This window comes from Alnus glutinosa, chromosome 8, assembly GCF_958979055.1.
Source record: "Alnus glutinosa chromosome 8, dhAlnGlut1.1, whole genome shotgun sequence".
NCBI classification, from domain to species: Eukaryota; Viridiplantae; Streptophyta; class Magnoliopsida; order Fagales; family Betulaceae; genus Alnus; species Alnus glutinosa.
The window spans coordinates 29,609,429-29,633,797 of record NC_084893.1 but is presented as its reverse complement, the minus strand read 5'-3'; the positions used below and the strand labels follow the sequence as shown (position 1 = coordinate 29,633,797).

General features: G+C 36.6%; 3 protein-coding genes across 3 annotated transcripts; all 3 read right to left on the bottom strand.

Annotated features, from left to right (window-relative positions):
• Positions 1–672: 672 nt before the first annotated feature.
• Positions 673–6,192, bottom strand: LOC133875756 (subtilisin-like protease SBT5.4). Its single transcript, XM_062313985.1, has 11 exons — positions 6,109–6,192; positions 5,803–5,912; positions 5,599–5,696; positions 5,294–5,458; positions 4,763–4,874; positions 3,639–4,179; positions 2,722–2,816; positions 2,371–2,616; positions 2,160–2,274; positions 1,821–2,040; positions 673–1,223 (listed from the first exon to the last, which is right to left on the bottom strand). The coding sequence occupies exons 1-11, from the start codon at positions 6,190–6,192 to the stop codon at positions 673–675; spliced, it is 2,337 nt and encodes a 778-aa protein (XP_062169969.1).
• A 5,375-nt stretch (positions 6,193–11,567) lies between these two features.
• Positions 11,568–15,843, bottom strand: LOC133876354 (subtilisin-like protease SBT5.4). The gene is made up of 11 exons (XM_062314622.1): positions 15,760–15,843; positions 15,507–15,616; positions 15,295–15,392; positions 14,966–15,130; positions 13,902–14,010; positions 13,254–13,797; positions 13,071–13,165; positions 12,718–12,963; positions 12,516–12,630; positions 12,204–12,417; positions 11,568–12,109 (listed from the first exon to the last, which is right to left on the bottom strand). The coding sequence occupies exons 1-11, from the start codon at positions 15,841–15,843 to the stop codon at positions 11,568–11,570; spliced, it is 2,322 nt and encodes a 773-aa protein (XP_062170606.1).
• Positions 15,844–17,412: 1,569 nt separating this feature from the next.
• On the bottom strand, positions 17,413–21,032 carry LOC133875408 (subtilisin-like protease SBT5.3). The gene is made up of 11 exons (XM_062313535.1): positions 20,949–21,032; positions 20,682–20,791; positions 20,487–20,584; positions 20,153–20,317; positions 19,744–19,852; positions 19,114–19,651; positions 18,924–19,018; positions 18,571–18,816; positions 18,357–18,471; positions 18,055–18,268; positions 17,413–17,951 (listed from the first exon to the last, which is right to left on the bottom strand). The coding sequence occupies exons 1-11, from the start codon at positions 21,030–21,032 to the stop codon at positions 17,413–17,415; spliced, it is 2,313 nt and encodes a 770-aa protein (XP_062169519.1).
• Positions 21,033–24,369: the final 3,337 nt, after the last annotated feature.

Genomic DNA, 24,369 nt, shown 5'->3' with positions numbered 1-24,369 from the left:
ACAATTTTCGAGTGCGTTGCAGTAATTTGGTCATAACTTTGGCTACGAGTATCCGATTCGCTTATATGACCCAAATTCGAAAAGCTCTCTTCGGCGTGCACGTCGTGGTCACCCAGCTATGCTCGGTGCGCATCGTTTTGAGCCCCAAATCCGCTGTTTTCCTTTCCAAAACCCTAATTTTAGATATTTTTTTACCATTTATGGTAATTATTCGTTTATTGTTTAAGAGGTGATTCTAAGTTCGATTTGGGCTAAATTTTCGGCAGACTGCTTATTTTATTCCGTATTTCGTTTTATTAGGGTTTTCGAGATTTTGCTATTTTTGGTAAAATTTTGCTAAAGACCTAATTTTCAGCTATATAAGCTCGGCTTGCGAGCTTTTTTCCGACAATTGTTTATTAATAATTTTATCGAATTCAGAGTTTCTCTCTGTTTTTGGGGTGAATTTCCTATTTTCTTCCTTGCAAACTACTTGTTGATTAGCCTGCAGAATAATCGTTATTCTGTCCGGCGTCACGTAACAAATTATTTTCCCCTTAAAGCTTTGAAAATAATCACATCCTTTTAAATTTTCTCTTTTTTATTTTCTTCTAGCTAGAAATAAATTACAATTACAAGAGGGTCTAGCAAATAATAAATATAAATTGACATAAATTTTCGATCGATCACTTGCTAATTAAAAGAGCTCAGTGTAATGGGACTCCTGACGAAGTGCTTGCCATCTGACCACAGCAACTCCCCAGATACATACGTTGTAAGATTAGTCGCAGCCTTGGGCTTCAAAGTAACCCTGAAGGTCTGCTTTTCACCGACTGCCTTGAACATCAATTTTCTAGGCTCAACCGTGACCAAAACTCCCGCAGGTTGCCTCACACGCGCTTCGTACGACGCGTGCGGGGAACCAACGTTAGTTACTGTTCTAGTAACGGTCACCGGGGATGCATGCAGATTCGGAACTGTGATTGAAGGGTAGTTGAGGTCTCCGACGCTGAAAAACTTAGGACATGCATATGTTCGCCTTTCCGAAAATAGTCTGATCATGGACTGGTTGTAGCCACGAGAACATAAGTAGTTCAAGTAATCATCCACGGTCAGATCATAAATCAGTCCAGGGTCCATTGCGCTGTTTGGTTGTACGTGTCCTGCACCGTACTCCAATGGTGTCGCTTTGAGATTGGATGATTCCAACGTGATTGGTTTCATGTCATTACCTCGGGTTTTCGCTGGAATTAAACACAATGGAAATAGAAATTAAGATTAGAAGCGGGTGAAGAAGCCGATTACGATTTTTTACAATTATCTGTTTGAAGAGTAGATAATTCGAATATGTGATTGTGAGAAATCATTTATATGACTGATTTGACTGGATTAGTGATTGGACGATCCAAATTTTATTTGATCATATGAGTCATACAAGTGGTCTATCACAATCGCATACCCAAATAGTCTACAATTCGGACAAATAATTGTAGCTAGCTAGACGATTTGGATCCAAACAATTAATTAGTATGTGTGCCATTTCACTTGCATAAAAGATTCTCATGATAAACTTTAATTAGAGAGGATCGGTGTTCATATTCTTAGAATATAAATTAAATGATTAAAAATTTATCCATTCATATTAGTTTAAACCGTCGAGATAAGTGGTGATTTAATAAATTTAACATTGTCTTCATTATTTATCTCTAATTTCAATTAAATATTTCATTTACTTATTAAGCCAAAACTTAAGCCTACACATGAGAAAGAATGATTAAATTTATGGATTCTTTTTAGCAGCTTAATTAAGCTTTTAAGATAAATACTACTTTAACACTTACCCGTGGTCATGATGGCAGATTTGATTGCTGCCGGACTCCATTCAGGGTGGAGCGTTTTGAGAAGGCCGACAATGCCAGAAACATGAGGGCACGACATCGAAGTTCCAGAGAGTATATAGTAAGGAAACCGACGTTTATCAACATCTACGGAAGTTGCTCTTATACTTCCAGCTTCGCTGTAAGCGGCAATTATATTCACCCCTGGTGCAGTGATATCAGGCTGCAATTATACAAAAAGGCATGTATACATGCACGTAAGATCGATAATCTGCACATGCAATACAAAAGAAAAGAAAGAAGAAAGGAAATTTTTAATGATTGAATTGCTGATCAGTAGACCTTGAGGATTCCTGCATCAACGAGATTAGGTCCCCTAGATGAGAATGAAGCCACAAATGGAGATGGCTTTATTCCCAACTGTGTCCTTACTCGAGTCATGAAAGCAATAGGGCTCCTATAGAAAATATAGCAAGTGTAAGTTGCTGCAAATAATCTGGAGTAGGATCAACTATATATATAAAAAGTGAAAGTGGGGGAAGAATATATATACTTGGTACTGTTAATGTAAGCAAAGACTTGTTGGCCATCGGCGTAACTGATATGGGAAGTAGGGAGAAAATGAGGATCGGGTGAAATGTCATTCCCATTGTCCTTATCATTAGCCAAAATCATACCCGCAGCACCTGCCTGATGGGCGTAATAGCTCTTTTCAACTCTTGCATTTTCCCCTCGAAGACATACCAAAATCTTTCCTTTCACCTTCTTGGGATCAAGAGTTTTAGCCTGACAAAGCAGACTGCAGCCAGGGAATTTTTTTAAAAACAAAATTAAAAATTACACACAGTGGAGAAATGTTGGAAGAAATTTCAAAAGATTGAAGACATGGAGTATCTGTGCTTACGCTGCCCCAGCGGATGCATTAGCAGCGTTGGCATCTGCGGCACTGATCAATGGGGAGAACTTACTAGATGGCATGGCTGCTGAAAGGCTTGTTCCCTGCAATGAAATTTAGGAATATCAGTGCAATTCCTTCCACATGTAATGAATATGGATAACCTAGCCTCTTCTGTCAAAAGTTGCAATATTTGGTGGAAATTTCAAAAACATTCCTGGTCACTTCCATTATATATATATGGAGAAACGTAAGAGTTCTTGAACTTCCAAATTATATACAACGGCAACATCCGCTTTTTCCAAAAGCAAACTGTAGAGTGAGCTCAAATTCAATACTTACTCTCATATCATCTTAAATAACTATTTTTAAGAAAGGAGAAATTTTACTTAACTCCATTGAATTGTCGTCGCTTTTGCAATTATCCAAAAAATTTCAAAAACTCTCAACTTAGTGTATGGATCTTTTAATTTTTTTTTTTTCAATTTCACTAATTCGTTAGGATTTTCTGTAAAACAAGCAAAATTTTCAAAAATACCCCTATTTTTTTTTCTTCCTAAATATATATAATTTTTGTTTTTCAAAGATTCAGGCGTATGTATTTTTGAAAATTTTTTTAAATTTTGATCAACGCCTAAATCCTTGCAATTTTTTTTTTCCTTAAAAAAAAGTAGGAATATTTCGAAAATCCTAACGGACGGATGAAATTGAAAAATTAAAAAACTAAATTAAGAGTTTTTAAAGTTTAAAGGAGTAATTGCAAAAGTGATGTAAGTGAAGTTTCCCATTTCAAAAACTTAGGCCAATAGAAAAGAGTAAATTTAATCATTTAATCCATACTTTAAGAGAAAATAGTTAGTTGAATAAATTAATATATATAAGAGAAAATAGTTAGTTGAATATATATATATAAAAGAAAACAATACCTTGAAGTGCTTCCTGTTGCCAAGAGCAACATAATTAGCAAACTCCCGGTCAAGTGTACTGGCCGCAACTGTGAACATCCATGGTGCCACGTTTGCTACCGTTCCGGTCAATGGTCCATCGTTGCCGGCCGAGGTAACCACAACAATGCCATGCTTAACAGCATGGAAGGAGCCGATTGATATCGCATCCTTAAAAAATTCGATGGGGCTCCCGCCCAGAGACATAGAAAGCACATCAACACCATCACCTATTGCAGCTTCGAAGGCAGCCAAGATATCCGCGTCAAAACACTGGCTGTCGTTGATTGGCTGCCAGCAAACCTTGTAGGCAGCCACACGGGCTTTTGGTGATCCACCGTTTGCAGTGCCATTGCCATTCCCCAAAATACTTACTCCGGCTACAAAGTTACCGCCGGCGGTAGATAAGGTATGGGACCCATGGCCATCGCTGTCACGAGCAGTGTAATAGGATGCGTTAAGATGAAGACCGCCTGCGCCTGCAGCAATGCCTTTGTTAAAGTACCTTGCTCCGATCAGCTTCCTGCATACATCTCCCACCAAGACAACCTCTATGATATATGTAAGGAATATTTTTAGTCAGACCATTATATAATATATTAAAACATCATTTAATTTAAAACCTTTAAGTCATATATGTAGTTTTGGACCAAATTATTTTATATTAACAACTCACTTTATTAATTATGATATATATATATTTTTAATGTGCGACTTAATTATTTTTTATTTACACGTGTATATTCAACAACCTCTTCCCGGCCCTCGAACCGAAGTCGATCTTTCACCGTGTTTCACGTGCCATTGTCGAGACTCGAGAGCTCAATGCTTACAGCTATGCATGAAAGCCATGCATTCAAAAGTTTAAGCTAATAGATTAATTTGGAGTAAATTTTGTTATGTTAACTACTTCCGTACTCTTATAATATATTTTCATCGATCGTGAGCTTAATTGTTTTTCACTAGCTAGGTCACATATCTATACTAATTAAACACTAGACAGGTAAAATATGAACTCACAAGGCAGTACATGCACACGGAAATTTTTTTTTATATGCAATATTTGTTAGAGAAAATTACTATGAAGAGGAAAAAAAATAATGTACCTGTTGCAACGAAAACCGTCGTTGTAGCCGCCTTTTTGACAAATACCACGCCACCTCGACGGGATGGGACCCAATCCCTTATCGCTGAAGCTTTTTGATTCCGGCCAAACACCTAGCACAACTCGGTCATTATGTTAGTAAAATTTACTGGTGGCAATTCGAATTTATATGTCAGATTTGAGTTGTGTTGAAACATGAATATAAGACTATATAAGTAAATCTTAATTCGATCGATCTAATTCAACATGTAAGATTCCTAATTAAACCCTAATTCGCTAATTTCAAAGTTAAAAGGAGACAAAACGAATGAGAAGTATCATAGTCCAATTCAAGGGCTTGGGAAAAGAAACAGGTTCATGGGCTAGAAACATGTACAAATCAAGTCAAAATCCATTAGCTCATGCAACATTTGAAATTTTCTTCATTCTTCGTGAAAAAAGGAGCAATCAAATCTAGACTATCTAGTAATCCAAATTGTTTCATGCAAAATTGATTATACCTTAATAAACTCCAAAGAGTATAAAAGCTCACCCGTATCGAGGTTTCCAATAATTGTATCTTCGCCAAACCTTGCTGTTTTCCATGCCGAATTGTCCTGAATTCCTCCATTTCTCTCAAGTTGAAGAAAATCCCATGTTCGTGTTGTGTGAAGTTTTCTTCCCTGGTTTTCGAAAACTGATAGGACATTTGGATGCTCTGCAAGTGAACAAACAAAGGCATTCTCAGCCATGGTCCTAACTGTCATAAACTTAGGATGCAACAAAGACAGAACCAGAGAAAAACAGGACAAATGAGAGCTAGGCGTCAATCGTTTATTAAACAGTAGTTTTCCTCACTTTCAATCTGTGCTGCTTCTTCCTCTTCGAGAGTTGCGGCAAAGCCATTGATATATCTTTTATATGAGTAAAAGATCGAATCCTGAGCCCTCTCAGTGCTGCGTAAGAAATTTAACACTATCAAAGTTGACATTCTTGTTCAATATACGAACCACAAAGAACAGAAAGTATACACTATACAGATCATGTTATCAAATTCTATACCTTCCTACAAATGACGCAAGCAAATCATAATGAGAATTTGTCACTTGCTCGAGGTCAGCCAATGTAGGCTCTGCGCCGTGCGAATGTGCTCCCATGTACACTATATAAGCCTGCAGCCAAAATAAAAAAATTTAGGCCATTGCTGGAACATTTATAGAACTCTATCGAATACCCAGATGAATACTGCATGTTAATGAACTTCAATGAAACTAGAAAGTTAATCCACGTGCATAAACATCTACATTTTCATAACTATAAAACAGAAGACTTGGAATCATAATATTATTATATTAATCAGAAACTTGCCTTTTTAACGGCATGGGTAGGGGGCGTATGCAACAGAAAGAGAAGAACAAATGAAAGAAGCAGAGGAAGAGTCGAAAGGCCCATTGATTCCTCTGTATTATCCGTTCATAAAAGGGAGAATATTTGCAGAGAGTTGAACAGAGGCTATGCGTACCCCTGTTCAAAGAAAACTCTGCTTTGGGCCTTTCGTTTGTCTTTGGAAGCCAAAATATGATCAACCTTTATAATGGAAGGTAGTAAGTACTGGTACAGATTTTATCACAAAAAAGAAAAAGAAAAAAAAGTTCTGGTACAGAAATCTTTTTCTCTTTTTATGGAAATTGAGTAATTGTGGAAAAATATTTCAAAAATTAGGTGATTCAGCAGAAACATAGGAAGCTAAGAAACAGAATCTTGTGAATCTCTACAATGTAAACTGGCAACGTTGAGGTCGTTTGACTTTGGACCTCGTCTTCCGTTAAAATCGTCGGGATCCTTTGACTTCTCCTCCCTGTCTTTCATTAATTTCACCATTACAGAATGGGCTCCTCCGCCTTTCTAGAACAGATTACAGCAATGCAGACACACCACATTGCTGAGTGGATTATTGAGATCGATCTAAAAGGAAATCTGGACACCAAATTGGACGGATAAAGCCATATATGGATGGTTTCATCATACATATGTAAACACGCAAAATGGGTTTGATCTGATCTGTAATGGGTTCCCTAGGACGACTTGGCTCACATTATGGACAGAGGCTGAAAACAGAAAGCACAGCTGTGAGTTCGTCTTATATTAATCCATGCATTTAGTTACATGCTATGACGTACGCCTCTATCCCATTTTTGGATTGGGATCCCTACTTTTGGGGATTCTTTGTTCCTTCTTTTTCTCACATACCCTAGTCAGCTCTTTATATTCAAATTTTAATTGAAAAAAAAAACTATTTTTATTATTTTAATTAGCAACTTTTCAAGACCACCGCTTCTCAAACTCTTTAAATATTTCTTTACTTCAAAAAAAATTTAATTTTTTTTTTTTTATTTTAAAAATTTATTTGGTATATTTAAGTTGGTGAGGAATGGGGGAGAGACGAGAGAGAAAGAGGGGATATGAATATAAAAATATACTAAAATGAGATAAAGAGGAAGATTGTTTTTCCAAATGTAGAGTACATGATATGACAAGAATTATAATAGAGAATGAGTAGATAGCTTGATAAATAAAGGTTTTATGAATTTTAGCTAAAATTTGGTTAAACATCACTTTTGGAAATTAAGCTTACTGTAAATGCTCTGAGAGTGAGTTTTCATGTTGGGTAAGGATCTCCAACAATTTTTTGTTTAAATTGTTATTTGGATAGTGCATATAAGAGAGTCCACATAAGTCCTACACGTCCGAATAGGTGACTGCCTTTCTAATATTTATTTGGACAAATGGCCGGGTATTGTAATGCCTCGTTTTTTACAAAAAGCGTAAGTGAAAATTTTTCATTTTCACGTGACATTACGACGTCACCACAATCTCATACTGTATGATGCTGGATAGGAGGAAGATCTGAATCTCTAGGATTACTATGCTGATATTTAATAATGAGACTTTTATGTGATATTTTTAATATGTAATATTCTATGGTTACATATTATTAGTGTTGCATATGGGCCTGTGGCACATAAGTTAATGCTGGTTTGTATGTATTAATTATATGAAAACGTACATGTTGGTTATATTTATTTATATATTGAGGTAATTCAGTCATATTTGTTTTGTTATATTTCTAAGTTATTAAAAAAAAAAATATTTCGCTGTCAATACTCAACTTTAATGATATCGTAATGTCACATGAAAATCGAAATTTACATTTATACATTTTTGTAAAATGCAGGACGTTACATTTATTTTATAGATTATTTCACATAGTGCCGTCTAATTAAATTCCTTCCAATCCTCCCTTGTTCTAGTAGGGAATCTACTCACTTGGAGTTGGAGACCCTCTTCTTGCCCTTATGCAATTTCACACGCCCATAGGAATCTAAATTCTCAATTTCGTATGTAATTTGGGTCCTGGTGCATGTACGTAGAGGTAAGGTAAGGCAATTAGAATCAAAGTGTAACTTCAATTACGGCAATTGCACCAAAACAACCCTAAATGTGTCTGTCATAAACCATTTACGGTACTATAGCTAGTTTTTAGAGGCAATGCCATTTGTACAACTAAGAATAGGGATTTAGTTACGTTGGATGGACGGTTTAATTTTGCGATTTCAAAATGGATCGGGAGGATTTAAATAGGAAAAAATAAACTCGTCGAAGTATGACCGCTTTTACGTTTCAACCTCTAAAGTTTAAAAAGCGACATTCAACCCCCACAAACTATCAAACTCTGATAAGTTAGTCCATCTGTTAAGTTTTTCATCTGTTTAAACCACCTAAGACTTAAAAAATGCTCATAGGAAAAATACATTGTAACTAGGGTTGACAGCTTTTGACACGACCCTCAAATTCGACACGAACACGATACGAAATTATAGAGTTAGGGTTAAGGTTAAACGAGTTGCAGGTTGACCCGTTTACGGACACTATTATAAATGGGTTGACCCGCCAACCCGTTTAGTTTTCGGGTCACACGTCAGCTTGGGGGTTGACCCGCCAACCCGTGTACTTAATTAAAAAAAGAAAAAAAGAAAGAAAAGAAAATAGAAGTTACTAGACTTAGAGTTGTTTTTTTTTAAAAAAAAGAAGTAAATATACCTTAAAACAAAAGCCGTGATTCCCCTACATCTAGGAAAAGAAAAAAAGAAAAAAAAATTATTAAAAAAAAAAAGAGAGAGAAAGAAATCTTTAAAAAAAGTCGAGCTAAACAGGTCGGCATGACCCGTTAACTTAATTGTGTCGTGTCGGGTAACCCGACGGGTTAGTCGTGTTGTGTTCGGATTGCGGGTTTCAACCCGATTAATAATCGTGTCGAGTTTGGGTTGTCCTAATCGGGTTGCCCCGAACCCGACACGACAGCCCTAACTTTAACACCATATCAAAGTATGACAACTTTTGTGTTTCAGCTTATAAAGTTAAAAAAGTGACATACGACCCCACAAATTATCAAACTATGATATATTAGCCAATTCAATAGGTTTTTACGTCATTTTAGAAGAAATGTTAGTACATTGCATGTTACTTCTAACCGCCTAAGGTTCCAAAAATGTCCATGGGTAAAGTGTAAAAAAAGAAAGAAATAGAAAAAAAAAAAAAAAAAAAAACCCTTAAAACAAAACAAATACAAACAAAAAAAGAACAAAAAAATTGGGGTTGAATCGTCCACCCTCAAATAATCAAATACATTTAAGCCTCCTGCCTGAACTACTTGCCATTTTAAAAAAATGTTGCACATAGTGGTAGGTGTGACATTTAAATACATTAAACTACCATTTATTGCAATTAAGCTACTTTTATGACATTCTTTCAAAAATACCCTTGTTTTCTTTAAAAAAACTAAAATCAAAATTTCCCACAAATTCTTTCTATACTAATCAAACCTTACTATATCTATTTTAGTCGTATTTAATCATTTTGTTATATATAAATTCAATTATTTTTTAAAAGGAAAATATGAAAATTTTTAGAAGAATGACAAAAAAGTGGCTTAATTATAATAAAATTGTAATTTGATGTATCTATATGTCACATATGTGAGTTTGTAGAGTTTTTTTTTTTTTGAAAATTGCTGTTAGTTCAGGGGGCTTAAGTGTATTTAACCCTATTTATTTATTATTTTTTGTCTAAAGATTACTCTTCATAATTTTAAAAATACATGTAATAATCACATGATTTCAAGATACATGCTAATTTAATAGACTTAATTAAAGAAATTTTCTTCGATATAATTTGGAAGAAAAATTTGTCTTTACGAATAAAGATAAATTGAATTATAGGTACTTTTGCATTTTAACCACCAAAGTTTAAAAGTTGACATTTGACCCCTCCCCTCCCCAAACTATTAAACCGTGACAAGCTAAGAGCATTCCTAGTGAAGTTGTCAAACAAACGAAATCACCAAAATCAGACGATTTTACTCAAAATCTTGTCTCTAATGAGCTCTTCGCCTCTACAGTAAAATTGATGATTGTCAGAAACCTTCGTCTAATGAGACGAGGGCAAAGACGAGGGCATTTGTTTATTCCATTTTTGCGGGGAAGGTCGTTGATGAGCAGAAGATCAACTCAAAAAATATTACAGGGGAGACACAACCGGAAATATTACCAAAAGTCATCTCTCAACTCACTGGAAAACACCCATTTGAAACCCACTGGAATTGCCACGATTTTCACAGGAAAAATGGGTTCCAATTGGTCACGGGTTGTAGAGCGATTTTGCCGGAAATCACTCCACAGGCCATTGATTGTCGTGCCTCCTGCTCCTTCGGCTACAATCCATGGAACCCATCGGAAATCAGTGCCCTCTGGACGGTCGGATCTTATCCGGTTCTATCTCTCGATCTCTTGGGTGTGATCTCTCCCGGTGTGCTCTCTCCCTTGATCTCAATCTCTCTCTCTCTCTCTCTCTCTCTCTCTCGTTCACTATCTCACTGTCTCTCAGTGTGGAGAGTGAAGAAGGAAGAGGAATCGGATTAGAAAAAGGAAAGAAGAGAAAGAACAAGAAAATAATAGAGGCGTGCGTGAGAGAAGAGAAGAGAAGAAAAAGGAAAGGGAGGTATGAATTCTAGAACAGTCCGAAAAAAGTAGGTTGGTTGAAAAGTTAATAAAAAATAGTATTTATTTTAAAGTAGAGAATATTTGGAGAGTTTGATATTTAGAACTTTTAAAAATTAGGTAGTTAAAATAACAAAAATGATATTTTTTTTTATCAAAATTTGTTGAAATTTTGACGAGTTCACTACAAGTGCTCTAAGCTCTTTGGTTAAGATTTTTTGCCTTTTTTGATGGATGGAAGTCACGTGCGTCTTTAGCCCCTAAAAATTCCTAAAAATGCCTAAGGGGTTAAAGTGTTAAAATAATAACCAAAAAAAGGAGAAAACCAAATAAAAGAAAAATAAAATAAAATTGGGCCACCTCTATGACCAGCATGCATGGGTGGTTTAAACCACGTACCCCTTATTCGGCCACCCACAAATTATTTCGAATGGTTTCAACCACTTTCATTTGGTCATTTAGCGGTAATTGAACTATTTTAATTATGCTAAATAAGGGTGGTTGAGCCACCCTGATATAAAATTTAGATAAAATTCACCATTAAAAATCGACTTGTAAAGAGATAGTGTCCAAAAGCTTATATACTCATATAGTTAATATTGCATTTAAATTAAGTGAAACACTTAAAATCGTAACATATAACTAAGCTTAACATCTAACATTCACGGTGTTCTCCTCTATCGACACGGACATGCATTCAATAATTTAACAATGTTGTGTTGTACATATTATGCCTACATGTCACCTTCTCATCATTAGTGACATACATTTTCACTTGTAGTTGGAAGAGCGCACTGCAATGGGACTCCTGACATAGTGCTTCCCATCTGACCAAACCAACTCCCCAAAAACATAGTCCATAATCGTACTCGTACCATTGGGCATCAAAGTAGCTTTGAACGTCTTCTTCTCACCGACTGCCTTGAACGTCAATATTTTAGGATTAACCGAGACCAAAACTCCGGCAGGTTCATTGACACGCACTACGTACGAGGTGTTCGGAGAACCAACGTTGGTTACTGTTCTAGTAACAGTCACTGAACGTGCAGGGAGATTGGGAACTGAGATTGAAGGGTAGTTGAAGTCTGTCAGTCTGAAAGAGTTGGGACATGCATACGCCCCGCCCGAAAACCTTCTGATCAACTTCTGGCTGGCGCCACGAGCGCATAAGAAGTTCAAGTAATCATTAACGGTCAGATCATAAATCAATCCAGGGTCCGCTGCATGGTTTGGTTGCACGTGTCCTGCACCATACGCAAATGGTGTGGCTGAGTCCAACACTGCTTCCTCCTTGTTATCTGGGATTCTAGTTGCTGGAAACAAAATAGAAATAGACAAAAGAAATTAAGGAAAGATTGTCATGAGATCGATGAAGTTAAGAGATGGCGCGAGGATGTTAATTTCTACCGGTGGTCATCATTGCAGATTTGATTGCTGCCGGGCTCCAGTCAGGGTGGAGCGTTTTGAGGAGGCCGACAATGCCGGAAACGTGAGGGCAGGACATGGAAGTTCCGGAGATTATATTGAAAGGAAAACGACGTTTATCAGATTTTAGATTAGTTGGACTTGCTGCTTCGCTGTAGGCAGCAAGTATGCTCACCCCTGGTGCAGTGATATCAGGCTGCAATTACGAAAAAAAAAAAAAAAATCATTAAGAAAATAATACGAAATATGAAACAGAGAGGATATTTTTGATGATTGAATTGCTTAGCTGCAGACCTTGAGGATTGCTGGCTCAATGACATTAGGCCCCCTAGATGAGAATGAAGCCATAAATGGAGCTGGCATTGTTCCCAATTGGGTCTTTACAGGAGTAATGTAAGCCGTAGGGTTCCTATTAATTCAATACATTAACTGTAAGTTGCTACAAATAATCTCGATCGAGACTCTAATTAATTAAAAAGTGAAAGTGGAAGAATACTTGGTACTCTTAATGTAAGAAAAGAGTTGTTGGGCATCGGTGAAATTGATATTTGAAGCAGGGAGGAAATGAGCATCGGATAAAATGCCATTCCCATCATACGCATCATTAGCCAATATCATACCCACAGCACCTGCCAGAAGGGCATGACGGCCCTTATCAAGTCTATCATTTTCCCCTCGAAGACACACCAAAATCTTTCCTTTCACCTTAGTGGGATCAAGGGCTCCACCCTCACAAGCCAGACTGCAAGGATTAGAATTAGATCGAATTAGATATACACGTACAGTTGCATACTGCATGCAGAGAAAATGGAAGAAATTAATTTAATCATATTGTTTGTGCGCGCTTACGCATCCTGATAGGATGCATTAGCAGCTTTGGCATCGGCAGAACTGATCAATGGGTAGAACTTAGCACGTTTCAAGGCTCCTGAAAGACTTGTTCCCTGGGGATATATGAAAATTAGGAATGTCAGTTGCAATTCCTTTCCATGTAAGTATGTAACGGGATCGATCTAATAAGAAAAGTAATACCTTGAGTTTCTTCCTGTTACCAAGAGCAACATAGTTAGAAAACTCCCTGTCAAGCGTACTGGCTCCGACTGTGAATATCCATGGTGCCACGTTTGTTACGGTCCCTGGAGCTGGTCCATCATTTCCGGCCGAGCAAACAACGACAATGCCATTCTTAACAGCGTGGAAGGCACCTAGTGATACCACATCCTTAAAAAGTGCTTTGGGGCTAGCACCCAGAGAAACAGAGAGCACATCAACACCATCGCTTATTGCAGCTTCAAAGGCAGCCAAGATATCCGCGTCTGCGCAAGTTCTGTCAGTGCCCAAACTCCAGCAGACCTTGTAGGCAGCCACACGGGCTTTTGGTGATCCACTCTTTGCAGTGCCATTGGCATTCCCCAAAATACTAGCTCCGGCTACAAAGTTACCGCCGGCGGTAGATAAGGTGTGGGACCCATGGCCATCGTTGTCACGAGCAGTGTTATATATGTAGGAATTGTTAAGAGGAACCCCTGCAAGTGCAGCAAAGCCTTTGTTAAAGTACCTTACTCCGATCAGCTTCCTGAGAATACAAAACATGAATTGGGGAAACAAAGTCAATACATGGACTCTAAAAAAGAATTTGTACGCAATATTCATTAGAGAAAAGAAAAAAATAGACGGTACCGGTTGCAACGAACACCATCTTTATTGCCACTTTGACAGACACCACGCCACCTCGACGGGATTGGACCCATTCCTTCATCGCTGAAGCTCCTTGATTCCGGCCAAACACCTAGCACGCACAACCCCATTCGAAAAGAAGGTCCAACAAGAAAATGTTACAACACATGATATCCGAAAGTTTAAGGTGGATTTGCAATTTTAAAAATAAAAAATTGCAATGCTAGCTATATGTGAAATTTGAAAACGGGATTTTAAAAGCACGGTTAAATGTTCGGTAAAATTACAGTTTACCTTTTATAATCTCAGTTTATCATTTAAAATCGCGCGTTTTTAAAAAAAACATTCCCTTACCTACGATTTAAAAATTAAAATTTTTCTTTTAACTCAAAACCTTTGGTTCTGATACGATGTTAAATTATCACTTATTTTAAAAGTTGAAAAACACTCTTAGTCGTTTAATTAATATTCTAATATATATAAAACTGAGTTGGTAAAATCAACTAAGAAATATAACACATTGTGTTAGTAAATACATAAAAATTGAAGTTTGATATGATTAAAAGAACCATTATATGTTACCAGTTGCATCACGAGGCATTTAAGGGGTGGTCGGCAAGCCACCGGGTAAAGTGGGTTTTGTATTTTTATTTTTAAAAAGAATTTAGAGAAAATAAAAAATATTGAGTAGTTTTTTCTAGAAAATATAGTATATTCCTTTAGCAATAGCTATTCCTTTTCGTAAGGAAATAGTTATTCCTAAGTCATTCCATTCCAAAGTGGAAAAGATCTTCCTTGTAGCCTTCTCCTTCATTCAATTAAAAAAAAAAAAAAAATCATTCCATGAGTTTATTTTGAGAACCAAAGGAGACCTAATAGGTTGAGAGATGTCAAAGAAATAGGTTGGGCAAGAAACAAGTACACATCAAATCAAATTGGGAAAACTCATGCAACACTTGAAATTTCCTTCAATCTTCGTGAAAGAAAAAGCAAGCAAATCTTATACCCAAATCATTACACGTAAAACTGATTACGCCTTAATAAACTCGAAAAGAACATGAACACACCGGTATCGAGATTTCCAATAATTGTATCTTCGCCAAACCTTGATGTTTTCCATGCCGAATTGTACTGAATTTCTCCACCTTTCTCAAGTCCAAGAAAATCCCATGATCGTGTTGTGTGCAGTTTTTTGGGCTGGTTTTCGAAAACTGATAGGATATTTGGATGCTCTGCAAGTGAACAAACAAAGCCATTCTTCAGCCATGGTCGTAACTGGCATAAACTTAGGATGCATGCAGCAAAGGCAGAAGCAGAGAAAAACAGAACAAATGAAAAAGGGTAGATCAATCATTTATTAAAATATTCAGAGAAACTTATAAGCAGTATTCCTCACTTGCAATCTCTGCTGCTTCTTCCTCGTTTAGATTGGCGGCAAAGCCATTAATATGTCTTCTATATGAGTAGAAGATTGCATCCTTAGCCCTCTCAGTGCTGTTCAAGAAATTTACAAACAGCAGAGTTGACATTCTTAATCAATAGGAAAAGAAAAAAAAGAAAAAAAAAGAAGGAACAGAAATTACCGACCGTGTTATAAAAATCTTATACCTTCCTACGACTGATCCAAGCAAATCATAATGATAATTCGTCACACTGTCAAGTTCAGCCGACGAGGGCTCTAGTGTATGTGAATGTCCTCCCAAGTACACTATATAAGACTGCAGCAAAATTTAAAATTTAGGCCGTTGGTGGAACATTTTTAGAACTCTATCGAATGCCCAGATGAACACTGGCAATGAAATTCATTGAAACTTCCAAAACGTGGAATCATAATATCAGTCAGAAAGCAAAACAAGCTTACCTTTTTAACGGCAATGGTGGGCGTATGCAACAGAGAGAAAACAAAAAATGAGAGCAGTAAAGGAGGAAGAATTGAAAGGCCCATTGCTTTCATGTGTATTCTTGTTCCTAAACAGGCGAACAGAGGCTCTGGATCCCCTGTTTTTGAAACTCTGTTTTGGCTTGCCTTTGGAAGCTAAAATTTGGTCACCTTTATAGTGGAATGTACAACTAAGAATCTATGGATTTAGGGTCCGTTTTGATTTAATGTTTAAAAAATGTACGATTTAAAATAATAGTAGTTTAAAAATGTGTTAATTAAAAATGTTATTTTTAGAAATATAGTTAAATGTTTGGTAAAATCGCAACTCGTAAAACACACAAAGCTCTTAACCCTCTTGCCGCAATAATCGTTAATCTCTCCCTGTCAGGCCGGTTTGTTAACTTCTTCTTCTTCTTCTTCTTTTTTCTTTTCTTTTCTTTTTTTTTTTTTTTTTTTTTTTTTTTTTTAATCTAAGGCTCCTTCTTATCAATTCTAACATCTCTTTCTCAAGTTGTTTGATAAAATGCCTAATTGGAGAGGAAGGAGAATTGAGAGATGTAATAAAAGTTGACAAACAAGACTCCCTCTGTGAAGGGTTATACTTAGAAGAAATTCAGCTTGTATTGAGCTTTGAGGGAATTACAAGCAGCTGTACATATTTCTAATTTTTTTTAACCCAATATTTTTAGTATGGTGTGGTAACCCAATAGGTTCATTTTTATATTGATTGTCAAGGCCAATTATGCTTCAAATTAACAAATTTTTTCCCTTTTTTTTTGATGTGAAGTTTAGGTCACGACGCATAATTGGATCAGGATCTTCTCCATTTTAAATAATAAAATGGAAATAAATTATTTCTTGGTCCAAATAAAATAATTACTCTCAATTTTACTTTGAAACATAGAGCCATAGAGGATCCTATCCCCACATAATTGTGGTTAGCCATTCAATGCATTGGGTTGGCTTGAGTTCATCCATTCATAATTCATAAATCTTATGAGGGTGGTACTCGCCCCTTCCACGCTTCTCAGCTATGAGAATACTTATTTTATGGTCCATATTCGATTTTGCAGAGTTTATAGTATATATGTTGCCATGCATGTTATTTAAAAAATTTAAATAACATTGCACCATATACACCGTGAAATCATACGTCCATGTTATCGGCTAGAAACTTGAGAAGTTGATTAAAAGAAAAAAAGAAGAAGAAAAAAACATGTGTATCTTAACATGTAAGAAACACATGAATATGACTTATGAATGTTTAATTAGAATATGAGAAGCAAATGGTTTTTTAAAAGAACTAATAAAAAATTGAGCTTGTGAAGATAAAATGGGAAGGCCTCCAAGTATGACCATTTTATCATTCTGTCCCCTTAAATTGATTGTAATAGACAACTCAAGAATCACTGAGAATTAAACAAGCTTTAATATTTGATTTAGATAGATTATAATGTACATACATAAGAATGCTTATTGTCGGCTTCAAGAGATAGGCATTGAGTGTGAAAGTGGCTTTGGGAAATTTATTTTCTGTTTTCATTTTCGGCCCAAAAAAATAATAATAAAAAGAAAAAGAAGGGGAAGGGTCAAACAACTTCACTTCACTTCACTTCACTTCTAGTTAGAAGATCAGCTCACTGCAATACGACTCCTCACAACGTGCGTGCCATCTGACCAAAACAACTCCCCAAAAACATAGTCCTTAATAGTACTCTTACCATTGGGCTTCAAAGTAACCTTGAAGGTCTGCTTTTCACCGACTGCCCTGAAGTTCAATGTTGTAGGTACGACCGAGACCAAAACTCCGGCAGGTGCGTTGACATGAACTTGGTACGAGGTGTTAGGAGAACCAACGTTAGTTACTGTTCTAGTAACAGTCACTTGACTTGCAGGGAGACTAGGAACTGCGATTGTAGGGTAATTGAAGTCTTCCAGTTTGAAAGACTTGGGACATGCATACGCCCCGCCCGAAAAGATTCTGATCTTGGTCTGGTTGTAGCCACGAGCGCATAAGAAGTTCAAGTAATCATTAACGGTCAGATCATAGATCAGTCCAGGGTCGGCTGCATGGTTTGGTTGCACGTGTCCTGCCCCATACGCAAATGGTGTGGCTTTGAGATTATTGGCCGAGTCCAATATTGTTCCCTTGTTGTTATCTCGGATTGTTGCTGGAAACAAAATAGAAAATAGATAATAGATTAGAGCTTTAAGAGAGAAGGAAAGATTGTCATGATGAAGTTAAGAGATGGATCGGAGGATGTTAATTTCTACCGGTGGTCATGATTGCGGATTTGATTGCTGCCGGGCTCCAGTCAGGGTGGAGCGTTTTGAGGAGGCCGACAATGCCGGAAACATGAGGGCAGGACATGGAAGTTCCAGAGATTATATTGTAAGGAACACGACGTTTGTCAGAATCGTCATCAGTTGGGCTTGTTGCTTCGGTGTAGGCAGCAAGTATGTTCACCCCTGGTGCTGTGATATCAGGCTGCAATTAATACAAAAAAGGAAATTTTTGTATGAAATCCGAAATATGAAACAGGGGAAATTTGAGATGATTGAAATGCTTAGTAGACCTTGAGGATTTTTGGCTCAATCAAACTAGGCCCCCTGGATGAGAATGAAGCCATAAATGGAGATGGCTTTGTTCCCAATTCGGTCTTTACAGGAGTAATGTAAGCCGTAGGGTTCCTATTAATGCATACAATATAATATTACATCAACTGTAAGTTGCTACAAATAATTTTGAGTTGAAGAGATTGTAAAAAGTTTAAGTGGAAGAATATATACTTGCTTCTCTTAATGTAAGCAAAGAGTTGTTGGCCATCGGAGTAATTGATATGTGTAGCAGGGAGCACATGAGAATCGGCTATAATTTCATTCCCATTGCTCTCAGCATTAGCCAATATCATACCCACAGCACCTGCCAAAAAGGCCTGACGGGCCTTATCAACTCTTGCATTTATCCCTCGAAGACACGCCAAAATCTTTCCTTTCACCTTCTGGGGATCAAGGCCTCCTGCCTGACAAAGCTGACTACAAGGGAATTTAAAAGACAAAAATAAAAACAAAAAAGGAACTTAGAAATTAATTTAATCATATATGTTTGATGAAACAAAACTATAAGAGTTCTGTGCGCTTACGCAGCCTCAGCGGTTGCATTAGGAGCTTTGGCATCGACAGAACTGATCAATGGGTAGAACTTAGCAGGTTTCAAGGCTCCTGAAAGACTTGTTCCCTGGCGATGAAAATTAGGAATGTCAGAGCAATTCCTTTCCATGTAATGGACGGACGGACGGCGAGAGTTAAGATCGAGTAAAAGAAAAGGAATACCTTGAGGTGTTGCCTGTTGCCAAGAGCAGCATAACTAGCAAACTCCCGGTCAATCGTACTAGCTCCGACTGTGAATATCCATGGTGCCAGGTTGGTTGCTGACCCCGGAGTTGGTCCATCATTTCCGGCGGAGCAAACAACAACAATGCCATGCTTAACAGCATGGAAGGCACCTATTGACATCCCATCATTGAAAAATTCAGTGGGGCCGCCACCCACAGAAACAGAAAGCACATCAACACCATCAGTTATTGCAGCTTCAAAGGCAGCCATTAGATCCGCGTCAAAACAAGAACTGGTATTGGATACACTCCAGCAGACCTTGTAGGCAGCCACACGGGCTTTTGGTGATCCACCCTTGGCAGTGCCATTGCCATTCCCAAAAACACTAGCTCCGGCCACAAAGTTACCGCCGGCAGTAGATAAGGTATGGGTTCCATGGCCATCTTGGTCACGAGCAGTGTTATAGGATTTGTTAAGATGAACCCCTGTACCTGCCGAAAATCCTTGGTTAAAGTACCTTACTCCGATCACCTTCCTGCTTGCATAACAATTGGAAACAATGTCAATACATGCACTCTGAAAAACAATTTATATGCAATATTTATTAGAGAAAAGAAAACAACGGACCTGTTGCAATGCAAACCGTCTTTGTAGCCTTTTTCACAGACACCACGCCACCTCGACGGGACGGGACCCAATCCTTCATCGCTGAAGCTCTTCGATTCCGGCCAAACGCCTAGCACAACCCCATTTGAAATGAACGTCCACCAAGAAAATGTTAAGAGTAATAAAAAAAAAATTAAATTTTATCATTTAATTTATATTCTCGACAAGTTATCTCGATCTGTTTGAGAAAGAAATAGGTTGGGTTAAAAACAAATTATACATCAAATCTAATTGCAAAAACCCATGCAACATTTGAAATTTCCGTCATTCTTCGTGAAAGAAAAAGCAATCAAATCTTGTATCCAAATCGTTCCATGTAAATTTGATTTTAAGCCTTAATAAACTCGATCGAGAAAGAATATGAACACACCGGTATCGAGGTTTCCAATGATTGTATCTTCACCAAACCTTGCTTTTTTCCATATCGAACTGGCACGAATTTTTCCACCTTTCTCAAGTCCAAGAAAATCCCATGATCGTGTTGTGTGCAGTTTTCTTGGCTGGTTTTCGAAAACTGATAGGACATTTGGATTCTCTGCAAGTGAAAAAACAGAAAAAAGAAAAGCCATTCTCAGCCATGGTCCTAACTGGCATAAACTTAGGATGCAGCAAAGGCAGAAACAGAGAAAAACAGAACAAATGAAAAGAGGTCGGTCAATCGTTTATTAAAAGATTCAGAGAAACTTATAAGCAGCATTCCTCACTTGCAATCTCTGCTGCTTCCTCCTCCTCGAGATTTGCGGCAAAGCCATTAATATTTCTTCTATATGAGTAGAAGATTGCATCCTTAGCCTTCTCAGGGCTGTGGAAGAAATTTAAAAATATCAAAGTTGACATTCTTATTCAATACGAACCACAAAGAACAGAAATTATGCAGAACATGTTAACAAATTCTATACCTTCCTACCACTGATCCAAGCAAATCATAATGAGAATTCGTCACACTGTCGAGTTCATCCAATGAAGCCTCTAGGGCATGCGAATGTCCTCCCAAGTACACTACATAAGACTGCAGCAAAATATAAAATTTAGGCCATTAGTGGAACATTTATAGAACTCTATCGAATGCCCATTGTAATGAAATTCATTGGAACTTCAAAGTCATCCACTTGAATAAAAATATCAACATTTTCATAACTAGAGAACAGAAAGCAAAATGTGCTTACCTTTTTAACGGCAAGCGTGGGCGTATGTAACAGAGAAAAAATAACAAATGAAAGCAGCATGGGAGGAAGAATTGAGAGACCCATTGCTTTCATTTGTATTGAGAGCAGGGGAAGAACAGAGGCTCTGGGATCCCCTGTTTTTGAAACTCTGTTTCGGCTTGTGTTTGGAAGACAAAAATCTGGTCACCTTTATAGTGGAAAGTGGTAGGAATTGTCCATTTCAAAGGGAAATCTTTTTATGGAACTGATTAATTTTTAGAGAAAATTTTCCAACATTATTTTTCAATCCGTACAGTTGTCATAGGTTTAAACGACATATTTACATGCCAAATTTGGTGGATTGAGCACGATAATAGTGAAAACAGAACCTCGTATATGATCATCTCTCTGTCGTGTAAACCGGCAACGTAACTGCTTTGACTCAACTCCATGCTATATATTGCGTATTGGTATCAAACAATCGTTGAGATCCTTTTGACATTGGACCTTATCTTTCGTTTCATCTTTATACAACCGCTCCTCTGCTTTTTTCGGCAATGAGGCCACATTGCAGTCTTTGGAACTCGCCAGATTGCTCAGTGCATTATTGAGACCTAAAAGGAAATGTGGAGATACATTTTATTGTAATGCTAAAAATAATACTTTTATGTCCTCTCAAAATTAATGTGACTTTTAAAATCAGCGTTAGACGTGTGATAGATTAATATTAAATTTTAATCCAATAATAATTTTAAAAGCCACATTAATTTTGAGAGAATACGAGTCTTCCTTTTAACATTACGCGAAATTTTATGCATAATGGTATTGATATAGCACTTTGGCTATATATATATATGGATAGTAATACACCGAAAATCCACCTATTAGGTGTGACGACCCTTTTTTTTTTTTTTTTTGTTTTATATATATATACACAAACGTAAAACAAGTCATTACAATGGCATGACTATATGTCGCTCAACCAACATATGACACATGCCCCATAACATGCACCTGATAAATAGAGTTATATCTATAGCGGAATACATCATGATACCATCAGATATAACGGTAAAGCATAACTATAAATAAACATGTTGTCTATACCAAAAAAGTAAGCCATAACATAAGTCTAATTATTGGAGGCTTAACAACATATAACTATTACAAAAGAATGACTTACACATAAGAATATGTGACATATATGTCACAAGCCATAAACAAAAGTACTCAAAATAAGGACATCATAGTCCATCCCACTATGACTGTCGCTACAGGCTTCAATTGTAGTAACCCAAATAGAATGCTACCGGATCATCATCCGCCTCAGGAGTACCTGCAATCATAAGAGCATCATCTACATGGTTGTGGTGGTATCCACATCTGCATAGGTGAAAGAATGAGTCTACCGTCTCAGTATAAAACATACTAAGATCTCAGTGATATTAAACTAACTGAGTTTTCACAAAGAACTAACATTTCATTTATTTAAAGTCATGCGAGCACTATATCAACCACAATTTACCAATAGCTAATACAGTAAACACTGACTATCCAGAAAACATTTAAAACATACTATATAGCTGTGAACATATGTAGAAGTTTCAGTCTACTTCTTAGAAGTTTCTACATGTGAACCCCTCGGTAAGAATATTTTTGAATGGTGGCTCAGACATATGTGCACACGATCACTCCATTACAGATATCACGTCTACACATAAGTCTTAAGCGAGAAAACATGACATCTTACTCTTTCATACTAGGATATTATCCTTCAACATAATACTCGCAACGCTATCTTTAATCGTATTTCAGCTTTATGCTTTGAACGTCTATAGATCATGTGAGCACTGGAGTAAAACTCTATTATGCTAACACATCTTTCTTGAAGAGCAATAACAGTCAACCTTCTTACTTATAGACATGCCATTACTCACACCTGGGTAATCATGAATCCATGTACATCCAAGTTCAATGTTTTTTTAAACACATGCAACCATCCTATAGAAATATGTATAAGCTCTTTTCATTTAAGACTCTTATGCATACCAACAGGTCTAGTAAAACTACTCATAGCATAAAAACATTACACTCATAAACAATGCTATATATGCCGTGCTTGAAACTGGTTTATTGGGGCTTGGGTCCCCCACAATGCTGATAACTGCTATTTAACTGTGTTTACTGCTGTTTTACTGTGTTTACTGTGTTCTGCTGCTGTTGTATGTATGCTCTATATTACATGCTCTATGCTTTGTGCCTGATCAGTATATGTTTCACTACTGTATCATGCTGTAAAATCATGCTTTTACTAAATCATGTTCTTTTAAAACTAAACCATCCAACATTTCATCAAAGACTTTGAAATTATTCAAATCATAGTTTCTTCATAAAATATAAACAGTTTCAACATGACATGTTCTCAAACAATTTTGCATAATTTAAATCTCAACCGCAGCATACACTCAAACACTTTAAATCAATTCAACACTCTTCACTCATGCATCATTTCTTAAACATCATTGAATTTGAACATAATCAAAACTATTCAAATTATCCAAAGCATATAATTCATCATATGGTCGGTTTGGAATTATAAAATAATATATATTTTACAAATCTATAATATATAAAAATATGTTTTCTTAGTGAGTATAATACTCACCTCAAATCGCTTGTACTCCTAATTCCAAACGACTCTAAGTTCAACCGCAAAGTGCCGTTAAAAATACAATACACTGTATCATTTAGTATTCTAATCAATAATTACTCTAAGTAGCATTTTGAATCGCTCAAAAGCTACATTACTAATTTACCCATAAAACCCTAAAATTCCTAAATATTTCTTCATAATTTCTAATCCCTTTCTTAAACACAATATTGTTAACCCATAAGCATTACTTAGGGTTAATCACACCAAAATAACACTTTAACAAAATACCAAAAAATTAGGGTTTATGAAAAATTTATCAAAAATTCGTCAAGCCAAAACCAAATGCTCAGAAAGCTCATAGCAACTCCAAACCACACAAAATTTAAAGAAAACACTAAGTTAAACTCATTTCTACAAGATTTATTAAAAATCTCAAAAAATGCGAGTTTAACGATTTACCTCAAAACGTAGATCGAGCTTCGAGGATTACATTACCGAAGTCGGATCTAAGATTGGACGGTTGGATTTCAAAATATCAAGATTTTTAGGTGAAAAAACGTAGAGAAAAAGGGAAGAAATTCAGAGCTGCCAAGAGAAATGGGCTTTCTTCCCACTTTAATGCGGGCCCCGTCTGGACGCGCGTCCACTTGCGGACGTGCGCCCAAGAAGGGCCGTCCGGATGCGCCATAAATATATATATATATATATATATATATATATATATATATATATATATATATATATATATATATATATATATATATATATTATTTTCTTCTTTTATTCATT

Excerpts from the sequence above, each read along its gene's own strand:
- LOC133875756 (XM_062313985.1), bottom strand. The coding sequence starts at position 6,192 with ATGGGCCTTTCGACTCTTCCTCTGCTTCTTTCATTTGTTCTTCTCTTT. Across the intron at positions 2,617-2,721 it reads AATGCATCCGCTGGGGCAGC|TCTGCTTTGTCAGGCTAAAA; the intron begins GTAAGCACAGAT and ends CCCTGGCTGCAG. Across the intron at positions 1,224-1,820 it reads ATCTGCCATCATGACCACGG|CGAAAACCCGAGGTAATGAC; the intron begins GTAAGTGTTAAA and ends GTTTAATTCCAG.
- LOC133876354 (XM_062314622.1), bottom strand. The coding sequence starts at position 15,843 with ATGGGCCTTTCAATTCTTCCTCCTTTACTGCTCTCATTTTTTGTTTTC. Across the intron at positions 15,617-15,759 it reads CCACCATTGCCGTTAAAAAG|TCTTATATAGTGTACTTGGG; the intron begins GTAAGCTTGTTT and ends ATTTTGCTGCAG. Across the intron at positions 12,418-12,515 it reads TTGAGCCAGCAATCCTCAAG|CCTGATATCACTGCACCAGG; the intron begins GTCTGCAGCTAA and ends TCGTAATTGCAG.
- LOC133875408 (XM_062313535.1), bottom strand. The coding sequence starts at position 21,032 with ATGGGTCTCTCAATTCTTCCTCCCATGCTGCTTTCATTTGTTATTTTT. Across the intron at positions 20,585-20,681 it reads CTTGGATCAGTGGTAGGAAG|CCCTGAGAAGGCTAAGGATG; the intron begins GTATAGAATTTG and ends TTTCTTCCACAG. Across the intron at positions 20,318-20,486 it reads GGAAGCAGCAGAGATTGCAA|AGAATCCAAATGTCCTATCA; the intron begins GTGAGGAATGCT and ends TTTCACTTGCAG.